The sequence below is a fragment of the Muntiacus reevesi genome, chromosome 4 (assembly GCF_963930625.1).
Source record: "Muntiacus reevesi chromosome 4, mMunRee1.1, whole genome shotgun sequence".
Lineage (NCBI taxonomy): Eukaryota > Metazoa > Chordata > Mammalia > Artiodactyla > Cervidae > Muntiacus > Muntiacus reevesi.
In genome coordinates this window covers 132,659,239-132,684,689 of record NC_089252.1, presented here as the reverse complement: position 1 = coordinate 132,684,689, position 25,451 = coordinate 132,659,239, and the positions used below count along the sequence as shown (strand labels likewise).

At 37.1% G+C, this 25,451-nt stretch overlaps 2 protein-coding genes across 2 annotated transcripts in view; one reads left to right on the top strand and one right to left on the bottom strand.

Moving 5' to 3' along the window:
- Window positions 1–9,263, bottom strand: part of NTS (neurotensin) — a 39,434-nt gene extending 30,171 nt beyond the window's left edge. The window contains exon 1 of the mRNA XM_065934166.1: window positions 9,224–9,263. The gene's annotated coding sequence lies outside the window, so the exon portion shown is untranslated. The remainder of the gene's footprint in view (window positions 1–9,223) is intronic.
- The window catches only part of RASSF9 (Ras association domain family member 9), a 31,722-nt gene continuing 15,295 nt past the window's right edge, over window positions 9,025–25,451 (top strand). Inside the window, exon 1 of the mRNA XM_065934165.1 lies at window positions 9,025–9,316. Coding sequence (XP_065790237.1) covers window positions 9,270–9,316 — 47 coding nt within the window. The 5' untranslated portion in view covers window positions 9,025–9,269. The remainder of the gene's footprint in view (window positions 9,317–25,451) is intronic.

Here is a 25,451-nt window from a genome sequence, read left to right as displayed (position 1 = left end):
TTTAGAAAAGGCAGATGAACCAGAGATCGAATTGCCAACATCTGTTGGATTGTTGAAAAAGAAAGAGAGTTCCAGAAAAACATCTACTTCTGATTTATGGACTACGCCAAAGCCTTTGGATCACAACAAACTGTAGAAAATTCTTAAAGATATGGGAATACCAGACCACCTGACCCTCCTCCTGAGAAATCTATACGCAGGTCAAGAAGCAACAGTTAGGACTGGACATGAAACAACAGACTGGTTCCAAATAGGGAAAGGAGTATGTCAAGGCTGTATATTGTCACCCTGCTTATTTAACTCATATGCAGCGTACATCATGAGAAATGCTGGACTGGGTGAAGCACAAGCTGGAATCAAGATTGCCGGGAAAAATATCAATAAACTCAGATATGCAGATGACACCACCCTTATGGCAGAAAGCGAAGAACTAAAGAGCTTCTTGATGAAAGTGAAAGAGGAGAGTGAAAAAGTTGGTTTAAAACTCAGCATTCAGAAAACTAAGATCATGGCATCTGTCCCATCACTTCATGGCAAATAGATGGGGAAACAATGGAAACAGTGAGAGACTTTCATTTTCTTAGACTCCAGATTCACTGTAGATGGTGACTGCAGCCATGAAATTAAAAGATGCTTGCTCTTTGGAAGAAAAGTTATGACCAACCTAGACAGCATATTAAAAGGCAGAGACATTACTTTTTCAACAAAGGTCCATCTAGTCAAAGCTATGGCTTTTCCAGTAGTCATGTATGGATGTGAAAGTTGGACTATGAAGAAATCTGAGCGCCAAAGAGCTGATGCTTTTCAACTGTGGTGTTGGAGAAGATTCTTTAGAGTCCCTTGAACTGCAAGGAGATCTAACCAATCCATCCTAAAGAAAATCAGTCCTGAATATTCATTGGAAGGACTGATGCTGAAACTCCAATACTTTGGCCACCTAATGTGAAGAACTGACTCATTTGAAAAGACCCTGATGCTGGGGAAGATTGAAGGAGGGAGGAGAAGTGGATGACAGAGGATGAGATGGTTGGATGTCATCACTGACTCAACGGACATGAGTTTGGATAAACTCAGGGAGCTGGTGATGAATAGGGAGGCCTGGCATGCTGCAGCCCATGGATTCGCAAAAAGTCAGACAAGACTGAGCAACCAAACTGAACTGAACATACACACCCAGAGTGGCAGGGACTGCAGGGTTATGGAGCTGACTTTTATTGTCAGGTATAATGTATTTAGAATGTTATCTCTGTTACTATATTAATTTTCATAATAGTCACCTTAGGTATGGATTCTATTTGAAATTAGTTAGGAAATTATATTATCTGACAATAGTTCTCTCTCTTAGAACATTTGACCCTTTTCTAAGAAAAAGGAATGTTGACTGGGAGCTTCCATTAACAGTATGAACCAAATCTTGAGCACCCACTGTATAGTGTTCTATTTACATCAGTCATAAGATGGGACATACCAACAGTCTGGCTGTTTACTCAGGCTGTTTGTACCATGTTCTAGAATTTTTTTTTCTCACCCATTTAGTTCATACACAGAAAGCATGTCTTTTGTCTCTATAATCTTCCAGGTTGCTCTACACTGAGACACTATTTACCAAATTTCAAATTGTGTATGACGTTCTTGACTCCACATCATTCTATTTCCCCACGTCAACAGGGTTAGAAGCCTGCAAACTATATTTATGAGATGCTTTGCCAAGCTCAGTCATGTCAGACACGACTGAGTGATTGAACTGAACTTGCCAAGCTAGTGGCTTCAGTGTCAACTTTCTCTTAATTTCTAACATTAAGAAATGTGGGCAGAGTTTGGAAAGTTGGAGAAGCTGAGAGATTTGCAAATATTGACCCAGTGCTATTGGAGTGCACACTTCAGGATTTTCACCAGGAATACTTAAAACAAAAGTGGAAGAAGTTGAAGAAGTTTCTCCAGAAGCTGAGAATCTGGTGTTAGCTCATGGGTTTTAGTACAATATTGGTAGCAACTTCCTGGTATTCTGCTTATATTTCTCCATTCTTTCCAACACCTTTGTAACCAATTTACTGCATCAAGTCTTCACTTATCTTGAACTACCTAAAGTAGTGTTTAATTTCCTTACAGAAAACATAAAGTGTCACCTTCTCTTATTCATTCCATATTATATTTGCTAAAGGAGAGTTTTGAATGTTAAAATTGTTAGTTTCTGGCACATTAAAACTTGAATAGTAAATTTTTAATAATAAGCACATCATATGTCTCTATAAGACATATAATTTCTGCAGCAAAAACTCTGTTAGTGCTTCATTAGTTTATAAAAATTCCTGTCACTGGGTTAAAATTGTTTTCCTTCTTTATTAAGTATGAAATAGAGGTCATTTAGGCCTATGAGATTTGAACTGGTCATTTAAATGCTTGCAAATAGATTAAGGACATACAGTTATATAATTTTACAAGAATGCTGAATTGGGAGAACTGTTTTTCAAGCCTACTACTGCATTAAATTTGGAAATCTACTCTCTTCTGTACTTAAGCAGTAAAATGAGCCCTTGCACAGATGAATTCGAAGGTCTGTGTTTTTATTTATGCTATTTAGGCTATATATTTTTATTTTGTTCTATTTCAATGTTAATTAAAAAGCTGTATTTGAGTTGTTAGTAGAGCCAACAAGGTCTGTTCTTGCTTCTACTTCATGCTAACACATGTTTTTTAGCAAGTGCATTTATACCTGAGTCTTGTCTTCTTCATTTACATAATGAGAGATTTGAAATAGAGGGTAGAGCTATGCTTCTTACCTATACTAAAGTCATCTTTGATTCCACATTTTGTTCTTTGTTTTGAGTAATAGTTAAACCATCACATGGCTCTACACCCCAGTTTTTCTTATTTATAAAACTAAAACAATATTTTCTCTTCTGCTGAACATACTGGGATCAAACGAGATATCAAGCGCATAAATGCTTTGTGTAAAGCACTAAAACATAATGTTATAATTCTGCTATATTTCATATAGCAGGTGATGTATATTTGAGGATGCTTATATATACACCCATTTATATGCTTATGTATACACCCATTTTATTTTATTAAAGTATCTGTGTTTCACAACATAATCATTGAAGTTGAGCAATTTCTAGGAACAGCCTTCGTTATGTGGATTTGTCACTTTATCTAATTTAGGGTTAATAATAGCCATGGCTGTTAAGTGAAGAAATTTGGCCTTTTATTTAGGACAAAGGTATCTGGCCAACACTCAACAAGCTGGCTTTTCACATACTGTTTAATCAATTAAAAGCTTGAAGCCAGCTACTGAAGCTATATGACTAACTATACATGTGCTTATGTAAAACCTTCAAAAACTTCAAAGTGCCATTCTAAAATTTTTCTTTTTGAAGAATCAAAAAAACATTGCCACTGTAAAATCCTGGAACCTAAATGAGCCTGTGCTTCTGGGCTTTTCCTCAACCATTCAAGATTGTTATTTCTTCCTTGCTCAAACTTTAAGAGAAGTTATTTCATAACTTTTTCTGTGAGGAAAAAGTACATCCATTCGACTTTTTAGACGTGCTATTTCCATGAGTGCCCTTAAGAGAGGAAAGAACTTTAGAAGATAGACACTTATTGGAATAATAATAACAATAATAATAGCTCTGGAATTCAGTTTAAAGACATCTTCCACTAACCTTTTTTTTTTAGATTTTCTACCTTTTGCTTTAAACAGTTCTGTTCCACATGGTGCCCTTTTGCCACATCTTGATCGTCTAAAGATTCTCATTCAAGTTCGGATTCCTCCCTTCTGGCTAGTTTGAATTCTCTCTGAGTTCTTCATCGTCTAAATAAAACAGGTTCTCTGTCTCACTGCCCTGTGCTCAGTCACTCCAGTTGTGTCCAACTTTGCGACCCCACCGACTGTAGTCTGTCCGTGTCCTCTGTCCACGGGACTCTCTAGGCAAGAATACCACAGTGGGTTTCTGTGACCTCCTCCAAGGGATCTTCCCAAGCCGGGGATCAAACCTGAGTCTCTTACATCTCCTGAATTGGCAAGTGTGTTTTTTATACCTAGCACCACCTGAGAAGCCCTCTCTATCTCACTATTTTCCCCTTAATTGAAAGTGGGGTTTCCAGTAAATCAGATAAACTAATTGATTATAACAAGCTGTTATACTTAGTAAAATATAATAACATATAGTGTGCTATTTCTTCACAGATTACCATATGGAGTGGAGTGATTAGTCACTCATTCATGTGACCACATGGATGGCAGCCCACCAGGCTCCTCTGTCCAAGGGATTCTCCAGGCAAGAATACTGGACTGGGTTGCAATGCCCTCCTCCAGGGGATCTTTCAGGACTGAACCCCTCTCTTATGTCTCCTGCATTAGCAGCCAGTTTCTTTACCCCTAGTGCCACCTGGAAAGGCTGTACTCATGTCTACTACCCTTTTCATGAAGTAACACTGCTAAAGCTAAAAGTCAGCCAAATTAGTATAATAAAAAGATCAGCAGAAGTGGGGACAGGGTTGGGGGGGGGGGAATTGAAGGTCGGTGGTACAAACTTCTAGTTACAAGATAAATCAGTGTTGGGGATACAATGAACAGCACGATAACTATAGCTAACACTGGTGTATAATGCACATTGGGCTTCCCTGGTGGCGCAGGTGGTAAAGAATCTGCCCACATGCAGGCGTCCTAGGTTTGGTCCCTGGATCGAGAAGATCCCCTGGAGAAGGCAAAGGCAACCCACTTCAGTATGCTTGCCTGGAGAATTCCATGGACAGAGGAGCCTAGTGGTCTACAGTCCATGGGGTCTCAAAGAGTCGGACATGACTGAGCGATTAACACTTTCATTCTCAAAAGGTATACTAACTTGAAGAGAGTAAATCCTGAGAGTTCTCACAAGAATTTTTTTTTTTCTTTTTTCATTTTCTCTTTTTATTGCATCTATGAAATGGATGCTAGCTAAACCTATTGTAGTAATCACTTCACAACACATGTCAGTCAAACAATTACGCCGTCCCCCTTAAACTTACACAGTGATATGTGTCCATTATATCTCAATAAAACTGGGAAAATTCAATTTAACAAAGACTCCCTAGGGAATTCCTTGGTGGTCCAATGGTTAGGACTGCAGGATTCCACTTCAGGGAATACAGGTTAGATGCCTGGTCAGGGAACTAAGATTCTGCATGGTGCAGCCAAAAAAATAAATAAATAAAACTTCTTAATATGAAGAGAGGCTCTGAATAAACTGGACCCAAAATTCATACATATATCTTGTTATACCTCCTTCTAAAACAGGCCTTTCTATCAGAATACATGTTTTAACACTGTTTAGCTTCTGATAACACCTGAACCACAGATTCGATAGCATTCATATGATTCAGAAGAACATGCATTCTTCTATTATCAAGTATAATGTACCATCTTCCTTATTGATTTTCATCTTAATTTAAATATATAAGGAAGTATACTATTTCTATTTATTTTGGCTGAACTGCATACTTAACTATGATTGAAAGGAGATTCCATTTTCTACCATCAAAACACATTTTACACATTTTATCTTTTAATAAAGATAGGGATTGTATAGGTAGTTAACCATAGTTTTGCTATGAAGATTTCCCATTGGTTCAGAAAAGGACAGATGCATGCTCAGAGTTTTTCCAAAGTATATTATTCAAAAACCTGAAGTGTATGAATCTCATACAAATATTAATATATAATGTGCAAGTGTCAATGATTGACATATTAATGAGGAATTCAACAGAATTGTAAAGCCGGTCCAAAAAAGGATAGGAAAGTCTGCCATATATATTAATAGCTAGTGAATTAAAGAAAGAAGGTTGAAATAAAACTAAGCTAGATGTAAAACTGGCTGATATCTCACAGGGCAATAAAACAATAATCTTTTGAGTTATCTTTCTACTTGCATCTTTTTTTCCGTCTGTTTCTTTTTTCCTATATAACTTAAGCCCTTATTTCATAGAGTTTGGGCCTAATCAGTAGTAAATAGTAAGTTCAACAAATCTCATTCTTCCAGGGAATTGGATAGTCTTTGAGATGAACTGTTAGAAAAAGTTCCATTATATCACTGAAAGGCCATGTAGTCATTAGTTTGCCTTATTTTCAATGTGAGATAATTGTTATACTAGTTTCTACCTTATAAAGAAAAATACCCAATTCCTTGTTTAATACTGTGCCAACACTTCATGTGTAATTTTTTATTTAGGTCTCAACATGATTAATAAGCATAAGCCTTTTATGAAATATTCATAAAAATATTTCTTTTAGGAAATATTCATTTCCTTAAGAAAAATTCTTATGAGAAAAAATTTGGATAAAAGAGTTCAAATATTTTAAAGGTTATTGATGTACGTAGCCAAATTCATTTCTATCAGGGATATGACAATCTGTACTATTCATGTAGAGTAGAATACTCTGACCATCATACTGACAGAGTTGAGCATTATCATTTTAAAAATCAGACAATTTGGTAGATGAAAAATAAAATCTCATTTCAATTTATCTACATAATATTTGATTAATTGCTGTTTTTCTAAAACATGGTTTTGTTATTTTCTTTCAAATTATTATTTGCTTGCATTTCTATTTAGATAAAAGTGGCCATGTTTTTAATTCCTTTCAGCTTTTAATATCTGAGAGATATTAATCCTTTGCGTTTAATTCTCATACATCAAAGAGCTTGTCATAAATAGTATTAATAGAATATTTTATGTGAGGAATAATTACATCCTAAATGAGGTTCATTTGTGCTAACTTGAAACTCAACATAAGATTACACTAATAAAGATATCATGTTGTTTCCTCTTGTTCCATTAAACTGCTCTATTAAAAATTGTTTTATATGAAAACTACATATACAAATAATGTTAATAAGGGTCGAAGACTGAAACTTCAGGAAACGCAGGGATATTTGTAAATGCAAAATTCTTTCCAACTTGGCTGCAGTCATTATGTTAATAAGTGAGCAGTATAGCTTTAGGGGATTCTATTTTGAATGACTTAGAATAACTGGGCAAGTTTCCATGACAGTATCATTTTTGGGGGATGTGCCTGTAAAATAAAGTCAAGGACTGAAACTGAATTATATCCAAAATTGTTTTATTTATGTTGCATGTAAAGTGTGTATGTGTATATACACATATATACACACATACATGCGTATGGTGGTGGTGGTTTAGTTGCTAAGTCGTTTCTGACTCTTTGCGAGCCCATGAACTGTAGCCTGCCAAGTTCCTCTGTCCGTGGGATTTCCCAGGCATGAATACTGGAGTGAGTTGCCATTTCCCAGGGAATAAACCTGAGTCTACTGCTTGGCTGGCAGATTGTTTTATCACTAAGCCACCTGGGAAGTCCCATACAGATATAAATTAATATGTATATATATAAACATATAAGACAAAATATGTCATTAATATTTACTACTTTTAGTATTTTAAAGATTTTCTCTGGCATCATTGCCACAGACACATTTAAAAGATGACTGTATTTTTAAAAAATTATCCTATCTTCCAGGAGTAGATAAAAGGTAAGGGAAGCCTATCAGTACTTCAGTCCATGGAGTGACAAAGAGTTGGACACGACTGAGTGACTGAACTGAACTGAATGGAATTAAAGCACTGGTTATTGTAATAAATGAGCTAACTTATAACAATTAGGGATATATATGTGGCTTGTAATATTTATGTACAATTACAAATAATAAATTTTAAATAATAATGCTATATAAAATACATATATGTATATACAGCACAGAGGACTAGGTAAGAATTACGATAATAAATTTTGGAAAAATGAGTTTTTTGAGCTCTGTAGAATTTTGTATAAATCAGTGCATGTAAGAATTACAGAAAACTTTGAGATCACTCTTTTTTCGGTGTGCTTCTGTTGAGGGTCAGGAGTGTACTTCCAAAGAAAGAATGAGCCTTTCAAGTCCTTTGCTGAGGGCTAGAGATCCGCTAGCCTGAAGGGTTACTCAGATAGAAGCCACAGTCCTTTGATTATTTTTTCCCCTCCCTTTCTCTAAGCAAAGATCAGAAGAGCGGCGGGCCGGGGGGCGGGCAGGAGGTGGCGCGAGGAGGTGGTAGAAGAGAGGGGAGTCAGAAGAGAGGGGTGGAAATGCAATCTGAGAAAAACATATCTTGGGAAAATTCTGCAGGGCCTCGCCCCAGGACAGCGCTTTATTTCTCACGGCGTCTCCACGCGGGCGAGCTCCGCCCGCCCCGCACCCGCGGGCTGCCGGGGTCCCGGGTTCGAGCCTACGAGGGACCAGGAGATGCCCGCAGGCCCTCGACCCGCACCACACACTTCCGTTCCCGGAGAGCGGCCCGGCGCGTCCTATCTCAGTTTACCCGCCCAGGGGTGAGAGCACGCCGCTGGCTCTTCCGTCAAACTCTAAAAGGGCTAGTCAATGAGAAAGATGGGGCGGGGGCGGGACCCCAAACCCCGGCTGGGGCCTGAGCCGGTGCTGGAGGTCCTGCGGGTCCTCCAGCTTCTGAAAGATGAACTGGAGGAGTGGAGGAGCCGGGGGAGCCTCTTAACCTCCTGAACCCGGGGGGCTCAGATCCGAAGTGGTCTTCCAGTCCACCAGGACCCAGCCTCCAGCTTCGCCCCTCGAAGTCTGCAACCCCAGGCAGGGCTTTTTGTGGCGAATCGGTAGGCAAAGAATTCTTGCCCCTCACTCCTGCTGGCCTCGGTCAGATTACTTTTCACAGACCGGAGCCGGCTGGGAGGTGGGGTACCTCCTTTTAAACCTTTTATGTGTGTTCACTACACCTCGTGTGGTTGGGAGTGGAGAGCGGGGGAGGGGGGTTTCCAAATCTAGTGAAATCCCCGTTCGTGGGTATTATCATGCCTGTGGGGTTGGCAGTTCTTAAAAGTTTAGCGAGTCTGCAAATAACTACAGAACACAATACGGCACCCCTCCCTTCCTCTCTCTCTCTCCCTCTCGTTTTTTTCCTTTTCCTGCCTCCTAACGCCTTCTTGGAGGCTGAAGCTGGGCAGGTCTCCAAAGGTGCAGCAGTCACAACAATCCCGCAGTTCAAAGGTAAACAGAAGTTGCACAACTCTCAGCCGCTCTCTTTAGGCGGCTACTAATGAGCTAAGAAAGCAGGAGCATCTGCGGAGTGAAGAGGAAGCTCCCAGTTCTCCTGCCTCCACTCCGCAAACCCAAAGCTCCCCCCTCACCTCCAAACCCCGCACACCCCCCGGCCCACTCACCCCGAGAACTGGAAGGTACCCTCGCTGTTCGCTGGCCTGGCGGACCATGGCTCCCTTTGGAAGAAACTTGCTAAAGACTCGGCATAAAAACAGGTAAAAGTTCAGCGTGTGAGTGTTCGGAAGCTTCTGTGTGAAAGAATGTGTTCTGTGGTCGTTAGATTCTGATTAAAAATGCTCTTGGGGGAATAAAGTCCTGGAGAGTTAGGTCTTGTATTTGTATTCCACTGGTAAGGATGTTGTTCCAGCCACAGTGACTGCAGTGACCGCAGTTGAAGGAGCTCTGAAAATCAAGAATGATGTTTTAAACTCCCTTTTTTCTTCCTTTGGGCACTTCTGGTTCCACCACTAACATCCCCCTCTTTGTGCTGTTGCCTTGCTTATTTGATAGTAGTGGAATGGCAAGTTTTCTTTTGTGTCAGACAGGATTTTAGTGTATTAGATGAAGATAGAATTAGAATTTATTAGCTACTAATTAGAAAAAAACAGAACTGCTGATACAGTCTGGAAACAATGCTTTGGCTCCCCTATGAGTGGGGCATTCTTGAAATCTGGAAAGTTCCCAAAGTGAAAATACTCTGTAGAGAAACTTTTTGTAAACTCATTCTTTCGAAAATCTTTGAGAACGATAGGTGATTTTAGGCACTAAAAAAGGATTCAAACAGCTGTCCTCCTTAATCTTTATTACTGTTTGATTTGATTAGCTGTTTTTCAAGCCAGCAATGTCTATAGTGTAAATAAATGTATTTCACATACATGCAAATTTTTCTTTATATGTATTTATGTGTGTGTCAGTCCTATTAAATATTTTATTAACTCAAATACCACATTTTTATGTCTAAAAGAATGTGAAGGTAACTGTAGAGATGGGCTTTACTTTTTTAATATATTTTGGCACAAGGGCTTTTCCACAACTTTTCTCTCAAACATGCTTGTTTGTACTTGTCATAATTTACTTAGTGTAGATTTGAAAGCATATAATTACATGGCAGGAAATGATATGATTATTTTAGAGGGTCTGCATGACGTTATAGTGGTACAACTTTAAAGTCAATCTCTAGACTTTATTTTGGGCCTGAATGTCTACTTGAAAAACACTGTCATTATCTCTTTCCAAGTGTCTTTATGATTTAGTTGACTGAATTAACCTAAGAAATGAAAGCAACAATCATCAATACTACCAAACTTTCCAAATATGTGTTTTATTTTCTAATAATTTGAATGTATATCACAAATATTTCTGATAGTTAATGAGACTATGCGTATGTTAAATATATCTGAAAAAAAAAAAGTGAAAGCATTAGTCACTCAATTGTGTCCAACTCTTTGTAATCCCATGGACTGTAGCCCGCCAGGCTTCTCTGTCCATGTTATTCTCCAGACAAGAATACTGGAGTGAGTTGCCATTCCCTCCTCCAGGTGATTTTCCCAATCCAGGCATCATACCCAGGTCTCCTTCACAGCATGCAGGCGAATTTTTTTTACCATCTGAGCTACCAGGGTAGTCTTTAAAAATATGATAGTGATAGTTATCAAAAATAGGCTTGTACTTTAGTACTGCTGATGCATTAAAAATTATTTCAAACTACCTTTTGCCAAAAGAAAATCCTTACTGCTTTTTGAAGGGTATTTCAGTAACATTATTTCTGAAGTGTGCTTGTTTAATGCTATAAAGATATATAAAAGATTACTTTGGGAAAGTTCATGGTATTATGAAACAAGTTATGTTTTTGGCATAGTGATCTTTCTGAATAGCACCCCTGTAGATCAGAGTTGTGTGTGTGTGTGTGTGTGTGTGTGTGTGTGTGTTTTAAATAATTCAAGAATTCTGTCATTGGTACGCCAAATAACAGTACAACAAAACTGCGTACACCCCTGTGAGTTTCCCTCCCATGACTACTTCCGTTGCCTCAAATGGACTCTTCAACATCTACCCATACAACTGGCTTTCGTTCAGGGAGGTGAGTATATGAACAGTTTAATATGACCTTTTCTATGCAAAATTATGAAAAAGTGGAAGGAAACAATGAAAGATGGGGAAGCTTAAAAGTATTTTATATTGCTCTGAGAAAATGGAATGGTATTCCCCGAAGGTGATGCTTTATTATGAACATGTGTTTTGGTGAAAGTGGTAATAGTGTGTAATGACTGTAATAACTATGTTATTAAAGATTTGTATTTTTCCAATCCTTAAGAAACACTTAAACCACAGAGGTGACTTGGGACATAAAACTGTGGGTATTTTAAACTAAGCAGGTAAATAAGCCACATGGTGTGTTGAAAGAAAATTCATGTATATTTGTTTTCTTCAAGGTTTAGTTTTGTTATAGATGAGTTTTTTTTTGTTTGTTTTGTCTGTTTTGTCTTTCCATATTCTCAAAGGTGAAACTACAGGTGAAATTTAGTTACAGGATTAAGTTTATCAATTTCAGCTCCTGAGTTCCATAATGATTTAAATAATTATACTCCAAAACATAGAAACCAAATAACTTGCCTTAAATGACAGGTGATTCATCCTTTGATCAATTCATTCTTTGATGATAAAACAGTTATCTGATAACAGCCAATGCATTCTTCAAGTACATAGTATAAAATTCCTTGTAAAAAGTAAAGGAAGAATTTGAGTAATGTATTTGTATACACTGTGATATAAACTGTATGCAGTTAAAAGATTATTGTATCTTTGTCAGCAGGGAAAAAATGAGGATTTTGGAGAGAATATTAGGCTTTTGAGATCATAAAATTTGGAGAAGGTTTGTTTATTGAAGTTTTCTGCATCCTGTTCTCTCTCTTTCAGTTTTGTTCACTCTTATTAATAGAATGATATTTAATCACCCAAGATTGAACCTCTTAAGCTAGTTCTGTAAGTAGTTTCATAATACATGGATATTTGAGAGTCTTAAAGACAGATGAAAAACAAATGAAGCTTCAAAGTATGAAGCAAAAAAACTTTTAGAAAACTTTTAGAAAACTTGTAAATGTTGATGAGGGTAGAGCCACATCCGTCTAGTCCCCAGTCGGTTCAGTTGCTCAGCTGCGTCCGACTCTGCAACCCCATGGACCGCAGGACGCCAGGCTGGCCTGTCCATCACCAGCCATCACCACTATCTAGCCCCCTTGTGTTCTAATTATCAGGACAGTGCCCACATGTGATGGACCTATACAGTACGGTTGTTTATATAGTTTTATAAACTAAAATTGTAACTTGTACTCAAAAAACACGGCAACATTCTATTCTCTCGTCATCATCTGATATCTGCTGGTATTACATAAATGTGAATACTCCATAAAGGATTGGTTGACATCTGATGCAATCCTAAAACCAGGGAGATGGACAGAAAAATTATATGGATTTGAATACTAAGCTAATCCTACCCTACCAGAACATATGTTCTAAATGTTAAGAATCAGTCAATGCAAAAAACTGGAAAATAGTCTTCAGGAATACTGAGGATATTCCTTGCTTGGAATGCTTGGTCAGAAAACAATTTTATTTGGACACATAAACATTATATGCTTTTCATTTCTATCTTTCTGTAAATATTTAAAAGAAATGGAGCCAGTCTAAAGTCTTTCTGCTTACAGTCAGAATAATATTTTTATGGCTTTTTGATCGTTATAACATTTAACAGGAAGAGTACAATTTTCAGGAGACCCTTTGGTCTCAGGAAGTGGATTGTTTACTTTGTTTCCATAACAATTAGAATGCTCTGTGATTGAATCCCAAAGATTGAGGACTACCTTCTTCTGCAACTTTTTGTTCACGTGAAGAATAACAATGTTGGAGAGTCTAGATATTTTCTTTTCAATGAACAATTAAAGTTTGTGAAAATGTTTTTAAAAGTTTCTAGGTGGCTTTTGTTTCTCATAGAAAATCCAGAGAACCAAATAATGTAGTGTGAATTCATTGGTATTCATATGGACATTCAATGATTGAATTTAGATTATTAATATATTTAGGTATTCACATAAGTTCCATCATGAGTGTGACTATCTTTGTATTGTATTAATTCACTTCAGTCGTGTCCAACTCTTTGTGACCCCGTGGACTGTAGTCTGCCAGACTCCTCTGTCCACAGGATTCTCCGGGCAAGAATACTGGAGTGGGCTGCCATGCCCTCCTCCAGGGGATCTTCCCACCCAGGATCAAACCTGCTCTCTTATGTCTCCTGAATTGGCAGGCGGGTTCTTTCCCACTAGTCCCACCTCGGAAACCCCTACAATTCCTTGGTGTTTAATAAAATTTGGGGGCAGAGAATTGGTTGGACTTTTTACCAAACCTTGCTAGAAGCAAAAAAATTGCCATTGTAAAGCAGTACTTCGTATGTTTGTTGGAAATATAAAATTAGAATACTTTTTTTCAGGTGATTCACTGAAAATTAATAATGATTATGAAAGAGTCTAATTGTGTGAATAAGACCTTATAATTATCGTTAGGGGTCATTCAGCTGGGCTTCGAAGGTGGGGTCAATGGTAAAGAACCCTCATGCCAATGCAGAAGGCATGTGTTTCATCCCTGGGTAGGGAAGATTCCCCTGGAGGAGCCTTGCCAACTCACCCCAGTATTCTTGCCTGGAGAATCCCACGGACAGAGGAGGCTGGCGGGCTACAGTCCCTGGGGTCGCAAAGAGTCTGACATGACTGAAGTGACTTAGCATGCATGGATGGAGTATTCAGCCAACCTGTCTTTGGCATTTTCCTATACCTATTTCAGAGGTGATAACAAACTTTGTCCTAATATCAACTTGAAATCAAAAGTCTCCAAACATTTTGTAAAAAAATTATTAGTAGTAAATAACACAGCTATAGTTTTATAATTGACATATAATTTGCATTAAAATTTGCTTTTAAATGAATGAAAGCATATCTAACCAAGTTTTTTAAAACCAGGTGCCTCATATGGCTCTCTGAACCACCACATGCCACAAATACTTCATCAGAAGGAAGAATTAAGTTTTGTGCTCATGATAGAAATTGCTGACAAGCCAGATGTTTTCTCTTTGTAATTAGACGTATGGTAATTTATGAATTCTGTATGAAAGGAAATTATCATGTATTATTTTGTCTAACCTCCAGTAAATATTTGAAATGCCCCTGAAACTGACTTGAGAAATGCCAGATACTTGAGTATGTACATCTTTTCAGTTCCCAGGTGTTCCTGAAAGAGATTTCCCCTGATGATACCTGGTAACTTAAGTAGTTATTACTTGGCAGAGACAGTGCATTTGGAACAATGATTGGAATGCTCTAACCCTGGCAAAAGTATCCTGAGTGCAGTGGCTGCGGTGAAATTGAGCCCTAGGTTAAATCTTGAACTGTTACTCAAAAAACTATAAGCCAACTTAAAACCCAGTACATAAGATGCTTTATTATGCACCATATAATTCGTGAAACAAGTCAAGATGAAAATCTTAAGGATTTTTTTTAAGTATTTAAAAGTTTGTAACTGGTTAACAGTTTTATTTATATGGCCTTTTTATTAGTTAGTCTGTATGACTTAGAAAATTTTGATGTTATTTCATTGGTATATATTTGGGTAGATCTAATAATGGCTCTAAGTAATTCACAAAACTATGGCTCTTTTCTTTTGATTTTATTTTTAAAAATGGAAGAATGTTGAAGTATAGTATGAGTTTACCTCTTCCAGGTAAATGTGGATGCCAGTCCTTGATAAGAAATCTCTGTAACATGTTGACTTTCTTAAACAAGGCAACATGCCATCTGCACTGTGTACACGTGACCAGAAAACATTCAGCATACTTCTGTGTAATAATGGTTTTTAGTGTATACTTGCTTAGGACTTTTAAAAGATATCCATTTGGCAAAACATGCATAACACATACAACATTGATTTCTTTAGAGTCAGTTATCTCTTTTTTAAAAAAATGGATTGTGATTCAATTATTGTGGAGACTATTGCAAGGCTACAACTTCTAGAGAAAGTTTGCATATCTGTTGATTTTAATTTAAAGAAATTACTAATGCAAATGGTCACCCAACAGCAAGGTATTTAATAATTACTTATGTGAAGGACATAGTGTCTTGGGGAGATGTTTGGCATTGGCAGTGATAAGTAAACTATTTCAAGAACAAAAATGAGTGATGGGTATTAAATATGCTGACTGACAAGGCAAATTATTCTCAATGGTTTATATCTGCAGACTAGAATCCCCTCTGTTTTTATAAGTAAAGTGACTTAAGATAATTCTCATGGAGTATACACCCAGTGAGATCAGCGACCTCTCGTATCGTGTTTTGTCCTAGATAAAGTTGAGTAGGTGCTCAATAAAACTTGTTGATTGAATAAATGAATTCATATACTCTCCAAATACAGCTGGTCCCCATAAAGTATTTGCATCAGAGTCATACATTTGTGGTGAACAGAGTCATGGGTAGTCAAAGAATGAACCCATAAATTCATGGCTGACCCCTCATCATCCCTGCTTCTAGGCTCAAGTCCTTGCTTTCAAATGGTTAAGGGCCATATATGAGAAATAGATGCTGTAAGAGACTTTTACTGGACTCCTGGCAAAAAAACAAACCAAGGCACAGGGTGATTCGTTCTTCTCTAGGGATGCTCTCACTTCTGTTCATGCTCCTTGAATGTAGCCATGTATGTCTGTGACTTAGGTTTGGCAGTTGATGGTAGCTGGCTACTCTAGACCCCACTGTTAAATGTAGAACATTTCTTCCTTCTATGGAGATAAGAGGGAAATATAATTGGGGAACTCTTTGTTTTCTTATATGAAAGGAGGATTTATTCTCTTTGTATAAGACAATTACAGTTATGAGACAAAGGGAAAATGCTCGAAATAGGCAGAAAATAATCTTAATTGAGAACTCCAGTTCTTTAGTCACCTAGAGTATAGGTCTTATCTCGGGTTTGCCATCACTAGTTGTGTGCATCTTTTTTTAAAAGTCTTTCTTGGATTTGTTACAATATTGCTTCTGTTTTGTGTTTTGGGTTTTTGGCCCCAAGGCACCTGGGATCTTCTCTTCTGAGTAGGGATGGAACCCAAACCCTCTGCATTGGAAGCAAAGTCTTAATTACTGTACTGTCTGGGCATTCCCTATTTTATCTTTCTAATACAACAATAACAGTAACAAGAGCAATCAAAGGCATTTTTTTTTAAACAGAAAACAGAAAAATTCTGTAAAGCAGTTATCCTTCAAAGGCAAATTTTTAAGTTTGACAGTTGAAGGGGTTGCTCTTTAAGTAGAGGAAATACACAATTATGATTAATAATACATGAAAGTCATTATGGGGACTTGGAATGTGACTGTGCAAATGAGGAAGCCCTTATGCCTCAACTTCATTAGATTCAGAGTAAATCCATTTATAACACATCTTAAAACACTTACTATGTGCACTAAGTAATTTACATAATACTTAAAATTGCCCTGTGAAGAAGGCACGACTTTTTCCTCTTTTTCGTACATTAGTCAGTTAAGACCCAGAGTAGTGCAACAATTAATAAGCGGCAGAGACAGAATTCGAATCCATCCTCTTAACCATTACTCTGCATGGTTTATTTAGTATTTAGTTTTCTCATCTCTAAAACAGAGTTAATCCTAAACCATCAAGAATTTGGATTAAATCTGAATATAAATAAAAACTTAGCACAGTGCTCGGACAGTAAAAATTCAGTAAATACTCACTCCTTGTTCAAGTCTCTTGGATTAAATATGTTATGAAGTATATCTTAAGTCTTTAATACCTAAACATGATATCTTGGGCTTCAAAATTTCAACCTTGACTCACTAGAACTCTGGTCTCTTTTCCTGTTTACCACTGATCTCTTTTCCTCCTTAGATACAAAGAGGGAACATCAAAAATTACCGAATGTAATTAGAAATGAGCGTATAAATGTTGCACAATACTATCTTTGGATCTTGATGAAATATTTCAATTCTGACAGTTTTTATCTTTAATGCTCACATCTCATCTGAGCAAAATTATGAGACAATTAATGATTTTGCAATGTATAGCATAGAACTTCCCAGGTGGCGCTAGTGGTAAAGGCCCTCCTACCAATGCAGGAGACGTGAGACATGAGTTTCATCCCTGGGTGGGGAAGATCCCGTGGAGGAGGGCATGACAATTCACTCCAATATTCTTGCCTGGAGAATCCCATGGACAGAGGAGCCTAGTGGGCTACAGTTCATAGGGTTGCAAGGAGTCAGACACCAGTGAAGTGACTCAGCATGCAGCAATGCTCAGCATAGTTTAGAGACAGTTCTTTATGTGCCTCTGTGAACTTTTACTAAAACAAAATGATACATAATTTGAATATTTTAGTATTATCTTTGTTTAATAATATGAGAGACTGAATTGGATACTTAAGGTGTCTTTCATGTTTCAAGCTTTTGTGATTTTAAAATTCCCTCTGCAGAATATAATTCAATTCTCTTATTCTGCTTTTTATGCCTTTTCAAGAAAACTTTTAAAAATGGAATTGAAAGAAAGATTTTTTTCTTGTCATTTTATTTTACTTAAACATCTCATACATTGCCACATAACCTCCATCATGAAAAATAACATTATGGTAAAAGTCAAATGGTTTAATTTCAATTATAAAGAGACATGATTAGTTTATAAATTATATCTAAGAATTATTGAGTATTTGCTATGCACAATTTTAAGTTTAGTAGCACAAATGTAAAAATGTTAGGAATAGCTATCATTTTATTGTATTTCTTTAGGACTGGTAAGCTCTGTATTTTGTATTCTACCAACATGCAAAGACACAACCTCATTCCTAAGAGATTAAACTCCTAATTGAGAAAACAGCACTATGGTCGCTCATGCATGAAATTGTTTTTTAAAAATCACTCTTCCATGGGAAACTATCGTTGACAGGGTAAGTAAAGTCATAATCTTTATACTACAGTTTTAAAAAATGAAAGTATAGTCTTGTAGAGTTGAGGAAGGCTGTTCCTCTGTAGAGTAGCAGCTCTCTAAATGTTTTTGATCGGCTCTAAGTAGAAGTACATACTAGAGAAGTAAATGGAGAGAAATAGAAATAAAAGGAGCATCATCATAATTAGGTAGTGTTTATTAAACTCCCACAGTTAGGTGACAGGCTTGGACACGAGAAGGGAACACAACAAGGCATATAAAGAGATGTAGGAGGGGACTGAATCATACAAAGCTAGGAATGACTCAGGTGATCAAAAGAGAAGAATTCAGGAAGCAGGCAGAAATAGGGTCAGTTTGGCAAGAATCCAGAATCTTGCTTGGGTTGGTGAAAACCATATTTTACAATTGAGAAAAATGTTAAGGATGTGTTTATATAACAGTATTAGGCTTACAGTCAACTTTAATTGATGTTTATTCTAATAATCATGTTAAACTGGTCAGTCTAGCAGTTTATAGAATTGAGTTGTTCTACTATTTTGTGGATCTTTTAAATTTTAGCTCTACTAATGTGGATAGTGGTCCAATTTCAAAGTTTTCATTCTCACTAATTATGGTGTATAATTGGTAGGAATTTTGTGTCTGGGTTTTACCACTGTACTGCACTGTATATACTTGGTCTCAACCAATGACTGAAATATTTTATAGCCACCTAAGATGCCTTTGGTTACTCTTATGCTCCTCATTTACTCTGATTTTTTCCGGTCCTTCTAGAATTCCCTGCAGTTATGGTTAACTGGAGGTACATAAGAACTATTAGCAGTGAATCAGTTTGGGGGAGACCACAGACCTTCTTGGGCTTCCCAGCTGGCACTAGTGCTAAAGGACCCATCTGCCAACGCAGGCAACATAAGAGACATAAGTTTGATCCCTGGGACGATCCCCTGGAGGAGGACATGGCAACCCACTCCAGTATTCTTGCCTGGAGAATCCCATGGACAGACAAGCCTGGCGGGCTACAGTCTATAGGGTAGCAAAGAGTCAGACATGACTGGTGGAAGTTATGTGGCAATGCATGAGATTTTTAAGTAAAATCTTCCACCCTCACAGACCTTGAGAGTGGAACTTGTGTATTTTAGCTCTGCACATAATTACCTTTGTCTGGAAGCTATGAGAGATGCTATTGAAAAACCATGGATGTCTCCATGGAGTAGACATGTAATAACTACAATCTCATAAGAAGAAAAGAATTGTACACAATTAGCAAAAGCGTTTATGAAACGATAGTGGACCTTTGAGTTCTATCATTTTTAATGCACAGGCAGTCAAGCATTTTATAGCAGGCAACCACAAAGTATTAGATTTAATTTCTTGACTGCTTCTTGTTCTACTTTGGTAGTGAAAGTCAAAGAACTTTTTCTTAGAATTATTAATAAGAAGCATGGAACTTAGACTTAGTTTGTTTTTTTTAACGATCATTTTTAGTGGTTCTACTTTTAGTTAGGAGAACTTGCTTAATCGCAGCTTAGTGAATTAAGTAAAATAGCAGCTTTTGCTATGCGATGCCTTCTGTAGTCTCAGCATACAATAGTATTGCTTTCTTATCTACCTTAGCATCTGAAAATAAAACATTCTCAACTATGCCACTCTATCAGATTTGGCATCTACTTGTATATATTTCCCTTGTTTGGACTCAAGATAATGGTTATTTGATGATTTTTAAAAATTCAAGAATATCAAATGAACCCCATACTTTTGGGGGCATTATTGAGATTAAATGTGAATCAAATATGGACCTTACTTTAAGGAAACTGTTGCTTGGTAGACACACAGACATACTTTAAATAATTAAAATACAGGCAGGTATTTTTAAACATCATAATAAAATCTGTGGTTTCAACAAAAATATTTATTTACCTTTAGATGTGTGCCACACATTTTCCTATGTGTTGCAGATAAAAACGTGAGAAAGACAGTCAAGCTCTCTATTCTTATTGAGGTTATAGTGCCGTGGTGGACAGGCAGACAGTAAGCAAACAATAAATGAACAAGAAATTTCAGGTGGAGATTACAGTTATAGGAATCACTATAGAGACAGAACTTATAAGAATTCAAAACTGAGTGGAAGGGCATGGTAGGAAGTATCAGGATGGGAAAAAAACAATCAATGATAACTACAATTTGGGCTCTGAGTAAATAGGAATATAGTTGTATCATCATAAAGAAAAGAAAAACTGGCAAGAGTAATTTGAGGGAGGGAAGAACATGAGGGTGAAGAGTGAAAAAATTCAAGGTGTCATTTGAACGTTACCAAATATTCCACCTCCAAACACCTGGTGTTTGGACACACTGCACATTGAAAGCAGCCTTTCATCCAACCTACTCCCATCCATCCTGACATCCATATGGGACTGATTAATATGGAACATACTGCACCTGGAATGGGACTTTAAAGGCAAAACACACTAGTTTCCCAGCCAAGACCTTCACGCTGACTAATCATATGTTAAACCCACTCATTCTTCATACAGCATTTCATTGCCATCATCTTAGTGAGCCTTCACTCATTGCCTTTGCTTGAAATTGCTTCCAAACATGGTCATGACTTCCATAAGAAATTGCATTCTATTGACCAGATTATTTTTACTTTCTTTTATTTTTAATTGGAGGATAATTGCTGCACAACAACATAAATCAGCTATAAATATACACATATCCCCTCCCTCTTGAACCTCCCTCACACTATTTTTACTTTCTTATCTGCTAAAGAATAATACATAGAACCATTGTATAGATATTGGAGTTCAAATAATATTTTAGTAATTAAATAAACAAAATCTAGATTTTTTGATGCAAGTAAATCATCTAGGTCAGGAGTTGGTAAACTTTTTGTGTAAAAGGTCATATAATAAATGTTTAGGTTATTCCCACCATAATGTCTCAACCGCTCAACTCTGTCCATGTGGTATGAAATAGACAATTCAGAATTAAGTGGGTGTGACTGTACATAAACAAAATTTTGTTTACTGAAAAATTCCTTTTATTTACTTCTCCCTCAAAACCCTTCCACCACTCATGCTCCAAAAAAATAAAAAATAAAAGAACACTTAGACAGGTAGAGATGGTGACTGTGTTAAAGGGGGATGAGATGGAGAAAACAATCTAGGAAGATTCCCAGTTTGCGCAGAATGATAGTGAGTCCCGTTTGATAGGATGGGAAATCAAGAGAGGGAAGAGTTTGAGATGTGGAAGAGGAAATGGTGAATTCATTTTGATGGGCCAAGTTTGAGGTGGCTATAATATAAAGATCAAGTAAACATGCAAATACAAAGTTGGGAATATTAGTCTAGGGCTCAAAGGGAAAAATAATAGATTTTGGAACTACCGCCATGCAGTTGGTTGATAAGGTTGTGGCTGACATGACAGTCACCCATAAGATGTATATAGTGAATCAGCATGGGGAACACATGTAAATCCATGGCTGATTCATGTCAATGTATGGCAAAAACCACTACAATATTGTAAGGTAATTAGCCTCCAACTAATAAAAATAAATGAAAAAAAAAATGTATATAGTGAGACAAGAAATGAGTCATAAAAACCTGGGAGATGCCTATCATATTTACTGATAATAAAAGCATCATAAAAATTAGTGGCTGAAAACAACATTTTTTTTTCCTTTTTGGCCATATGGGGTCTTAGTTGCAGCACATGGGGTCTAGTTTCCCAACCAAGGATCGAACCTGGGCATCTTGTATTGGGAGAATGGAGTTTTAGCCATTGGACTACCAGGAAGGTTCTAGCAATGCATTATTTGCTTTGATTTTCTGGGTAAACTGGGGTCTTATTTTGGTTTTCACTTGAGCTCCCTCATGAGCAGTGAGTTAGTCAGGCTTAGGGTCCAGTGGGTCAACTGGTCAACTGAGATGGCTGGATCTCTGTCTGTCTATGTGGTCTTTCATCTCAAGTTTTTTCATCAAACAGCAGTCTCAGAACAGCATTCCAGGAAGAAGAAGGAGAAGTTGCAAGATTTCTTGAAGCCTGGACTCTAGAACTTGCACATGTGGTTTTCATCGCATTCTATTGACAATACTTAATCCCAAGGTCTATATTCAAGGAAAAGGAAATAGATTCCATCCTTCAATGGAAAAAGCTGCAAAGAATTAGTGGCCACCCCGGCATGACATCTACATTTATTCAGAATGCAGAAGCAAGGGCTATGTCAGAACTGAAAAGAAGTTAGAAAGAGAAAGGAAGAAAGAGTAAAGTTATGAAGTCAAGGAACAGACTACTGCAAAAATGAGAGAAAAATGTCACAACATAAATCTTATAAAGAGGTCAAGTCAGATCAGTTCCAAAAATAGCAATTGGATTTAGAGATTACATCTTTGATAAAGCTAGGAAGAAATGTGTCTGCTGTGGGTGTGTGGTGGTGGAAGTCACTTTAAAGTGATTGTTATTGGAAAGATATGAACTGGAGAAAGTGACTGTGGGTTATTATTTGAGTTTTTGAAGGAAAGATAGTTGAGGTGTGTATGTGGTCAAATTGTGTGACCTGATTGTAGGAAGGGCCAGAAGTAAAGATAGAAGATATAATGAGTTTAAGAAGGGATAAACCGGGACTTCCCTGGTGGGCCAGTGGTTAAGAATTCACCTTGCAATCAAACAGGGGTTTGATCCCTGGTTGGTGAACTAAGATCCCACATGCTCCGGAGCAGCTAAGCCCCTGCACTATGGCTACTTAGCCTGAGCTCCACAATTTAGAGAATTCTGTGCATCACAACAGAAGATCGCACATAATGCAATGCAGGTCCCACATGCTGCAACGGAGACCCTACTCAGCCAAATAAACAAATAAGAATGGAATTATTTTAAAACATTATAAAAGAAGGGATAAATTATGATGCAAAGTCCTAGAGGAGGTGGATGCAGTGACATTCAGAGGCTGGCTATTAAAGAGTTAGAAACTTTGAGAAGATAAATGGATGTAAGATACTTTTGATATAGATGACCAATGTTTTTCTTTTATCAATAACGTTTTCAAGTAGCTCTTTTAAAAAATGCCTTGAGACCCTGGTATATTCTTATTTCTACAAGTAATTTACTTGTTGTTGCTCTTTAGCTAATTGATTTGTGACTAATGTGAAGAGATGATTATTTTAGATAAAACTTCCAGTTGGAAGTCACAGTTTATTACTGTCTATTATAGACCATGTTCAGAATGTAGAAATCAGGAATAAAGGAGCTCCTCTTATGTTTTCAGCTATCCTACTGGGTAATTCAAATTCTTACATGTTTCTAGTGCCATTCACATCTGCCAGCATATTTCAGAACACATTTAGAGAGGGACGAGTAGGTGGCTGCAGGCAAATACAAGCTGAAAATCACCGTCATTAGAAAACAGCTTCCACTAAGAAGGCAATACCAATTATGGGCTTAGCTGCAAAAAGGAAAATGAATGTTAGTAGTTGACATAACTACAGCTATTGCTAAACAAAATATTCAGGCTGGGTAACTTTCCTTTAATGAATATGCTCCGTTGTTATGAAATATTTCTTTACAAAGTACAAATCAATAAGGAAACTTTAGGTATTTGCGACACTTAGGAGTAAGCCCTAGAATTTCCAATATGATTAGATATTTTTTCAGCATTTCATCTGGTAAACACTGCATGTTAATATTTACATTGTGAGTATAATCAACTTCCGGAATCTGAACTATAAGCTTAGTTTACTTAACCCCCCCCTCCAATCTCTAATACACATTCATTTCACATCCCCTTCCCTTTTCTCTGTTTATGGGAATTATGTATAGCATTCCATCCTGCAGTGATGGAATGTTTAGGGTTTTTCTTATCTTATATGACTGGCTTATATTATTACACCCTAGAAAATTAAACTGGTATTAGTAATGCATAGAACTAGTGATTTTTTTCTATGTATTTGTATGCATAAAATTTTAATTTTCAAGATAGTTTTAATATTTTGTTGCCCCTATTTTTCATAGAATGATTAATTTTCTGAAGGACTCCTGTTTTAAGACTATTTGAATTAAATATGAATAAAATAAATAATTTGTGTTTAATGAAAACTATTTGATAGCACTATTTTCATGCTTCATCTATCAAAACAGTAATCCAAATTTGCTTAGCAGCCTAAGCAAAGACTTGTATTATTTGTGACTGACACGATCTGTGATTATCTCTTCCTGAGACTGCAGTACTATGATCGCAAAAATGTTACTTCAGAGGGCATGCGGTATTCTCTGGGTAGAATAACCAGAGTTATTTTAGCTTGTGGACGCAGAGAGATTCCTCACCGTTTGTCTGCTTCATTCATTTTAATTGTGTTCAAACTTTGTTTTGTGTGTGTCTAAATGTGTAAACAGTACAGAAAGAGTCAAAATTGTCACCTAAATTTTTTTTTTTTTATGTATTGTGTAGGGGAGTATAAAGTTTTCCTTGACCCTGTTAAGTTCCATGCCTGGTTCTGAAAATTAAACTGACGGAAACAGACTGAAAAGAGAAAAGCATTCAAATTGATTTATTGTAAGTTTTACATGACTCAGGAGCCTTCTTAAGGAAATGAAGATCTAAGGAAATGATTAAATCTCAATTGTTTTATGCTAGGTTTAATGAAGAATGCACAGTCATGGAGAAGTGTGGTAGATAGGTCAAAGGATACTAAGTATACGAAACTGGGAGAAATTTAATGGAGTCTGTTTAGATTCTCCTCTTCACTTTGTATTCAGAGATAAGAATGCTCCTTTCCTTCAGATAGAGGAAGGGCATCTCTCACTCAAGGGTCCTAGGATCACTTTCAGGGGAGAGGCTTGGATGGAATATCCACGTGAACTCCCCGTTTCTCCCATTTTCTAGAACTCTTTCCTCTTAAAATACTCAAGGTACCATATTTTGGAGTATCATGTATTGAATCCCATCAATAGTATATTTGCTTTACTTCACATGTCTTCATGGTGCATTAAGGTGATCCGTGTTTAAGTACAGAAAATAGCCCAAACAAAATCGATTTTGAAAGTCAATTTAGTTTTAAAAATATGTGTTTATTTTTGATCACGCTGGGTCTTCACTGCTGTGCACAGACTTTCTCTAGCTGCGGTCGCGGGCTTCTCATCTGGTGGCTCCCCGTGTCCTGGAGTGTGGGCTCTAGCGCGCCGGTTCAGCAGTTGTGGCTCAGTCTTCGTTGCCCTGTGGCATGTGGGATCTTCCCAGACCAGGGATTGAACCTGTGTGCCCTGCGTTGGCAGGTGGATTCTTAACAAGCGGACCGCCAGGGAGGTTCTCAGTATAGCTTTTAAATGATTAGGGACCATGTCATCCTTTAGAACTTACTAAAAATGTAGTATGTATATAGA